Raw genomic sequence first — 2,257 nt, forward strand, 5'->3', positions numbered from 1 at the left:
TTTGTTCCTAGCTCAGTGCTAGGCTGCAATATAAAATCCATTTTGCCATTAAAAAAAAGGTATATATAATAAATATATTGCAATTTTTTTTTGTTAATGTAGCAAGATGCCAAATAACTTTTGATGGTTTTACGGCTATCAGCATATAATGGTTCCTTACCTACCTCTATACACCACAAACAGAGTCGTTAGCAATATTACCACCTATCCGATTGTAATTAACAATTTGCCGGTTTAATGTGTTTGTGGGTAGGGTGGGTGTTGACCCTTGCCAAAGGTGCCACATAATTAAGTTCATAATTTGTTAGATTCTTGTGTCTTTGGTAGAGCCATCATCCATATTACGTGAGATTTTCTCCTTTATTAAATTAGGCTTCAAAGTGGGCTGGTGAAGATTGGAGAGCCCACGCCTAGGGCATGGCCTATTAGTAACAAAGATTTTCCAATTGTGATTAATAAAAATTCCGATTGTTATATTATTTGGGATTTTTTTTGTTTATCAAATTTGCATGATTTACTTGTAACCGATCCTTTTCATCTTAGAGTCACCATGGTGGCTTTTAATTAAAGTTTTAAAGGCAATGGTCCAACTTTTGTGTAAATTACATGAACTAATATTATGTCCGATAATGGTTTTGTGACTCACTGTTTCTCGATAACACATTGACAAAGTTGAACATGAACTTTACTTTGAGGAGTAATAGGCTGCAGCGGCCGATAATTTCTGCAATTAAGAGATCTTGTCTAGGGAAAGTAAACGTTGTATCAACCAACTTAACTATTAGTAAAGTTGAAATTTGCACAAGATGTCTCTTTAGTCAGTAAGGACGAACTGAAACCTATAGTAGAATTTTGTAGATCGAGAAGTACGAAGTTATCCTCCAACTGAAAGGTTCCTATCACAATCCCATGTTCACTTCTTACACCCCCGTCAACAAAGGCAAGACATGCAACATCATTTGTTATTCGTTTCATTGAGTTAGCAGTGGATATAGTCCAATTCTTTCCATTCCGGAGACTCAAATCAATCTCAGGAACCTTCAAACGATCTCCAGTTTCATTCTTCAAGGTCCTGAAACAAAGTCCAAATGGTGCGACTGGGCTTGTAAGAGGCATTCGTTTTGTAACCTTTGAAAACCTCCGAACCATGCGATCATAAATATCAGTTCTGAGTGTGGTGTAAGGCTCAGTTGTACTAAGCTTAGTAGTCATATTCCCGGAGATGTTAAGAGATCTCCCTCTGATTATAATGTCATCGACACCTAGAAAGTATCCAAAAGAATCTGGATGCTTTAACAACGGTGTATATGAAAGCAAACTTCTTACATCAACATCTGAGTGTGGAAGAAGGTAAAAAGGACCAGACCCGAAGAATAAAATCCCAGGAGAAGACGAGTTGCTAGGCAAACATAGAGCGAGGCTTGTTTTGAGCTCGGACTGAAAGAATGAAGCTGGTAACGCATAAGGGGAGGTCGAAAACGCCATAACACCAGTAACATTTACAGGGAATGATTCGAAAGATGTAGAAGGAGCACATGCAGCATTAACTATAATGTCTTGGTAAAAAGGAAAAGGGTTTCTTCCATCACTTGTGTTTGCTTCAAAAGTATCAAAGTTGAGCTCCGCATGACTACATATCCCAGTTACAGGATTGATCACATTGACAGGGCATGTACAAAGTCCCCAACCAGGTAACGTGTAGCTGTTAGTTACTGCGGGGCATGAAGGAGCATGATAAGAGTAAGTAGTCCGAACATCGGTACATTGGTATTCCTCGCAAGAAACAGGAGAGGTACAAAGCTTGTTGCTTGGGCAAATATTTTCTCCATACCTGTTCCATAACAGGAGGCAATCGTGCCATGTGAAAGGAGCATCGATGTCTATTAGAAATTTCGGATTCTGGAATGTATTGTTTACATATGGTGTCATGATCGTAATGCTATACACAGGCTGAGCAGCGTCGGTGTGTTTGTTTACTGGGAACAGAAAGGAAGTGTATGGTAGTTCCAAATCTGCTATGGCTTCATGTTCATAAGAGATCAAGGCCAGAAAGAGAACGATAATTTGTTGCAGAAGAAGTTGCATTTTTGATGATGTGTATATGTTCTCAACAATGAAATTTCTAAAAGTGGATCAAGCGGATATATATACATATTTGACCAACCATGTGTCACACCGTTACTTCCTATAGTTGTTTTAGAGAATCACTAGCTGGCAGGAGGCATTGATAGCAATTCTTGAAAATCAAGAGACAATG

General features: G+C 38.5%; 1 protein-coding gene across 1 annotated transcript; it reads right to left on the bottom strand.

The window, feature by feature from the left end:
• Positions 1 to 774: 774 nt before the first annotated feature.
• On the bottom strand, positions 775 to 1,929 carry LOC145051364 (gamma conglutin 1-like). The gene has a single exon (XM_078999389.1). The coding sequence runs from the start codon at positions 1,927 to 1,929 to the stop codon at positions 775 to 777; it is 1,155 nt and encodes a 384-aa protein (XP_078855515.1).
• Positions 1,930 to 2,257: the final 328 nt, after the last annotated feature.

Source organism: Lactuca serriola, chromosome 5, assembly GCF_051521515.1.
Source record: "Lactuca serriola cultivar US96UC23 chromosome 5, Lser_US96UC23_V15, whole genome shotgun sequence".
NCBI classification, from domain to species: Eukaryota; Viridiplantae; Streptophyta; class Magnoliopsida; order Asterales; family Asteraceae; genus Lactuca; species Lactuca serriola.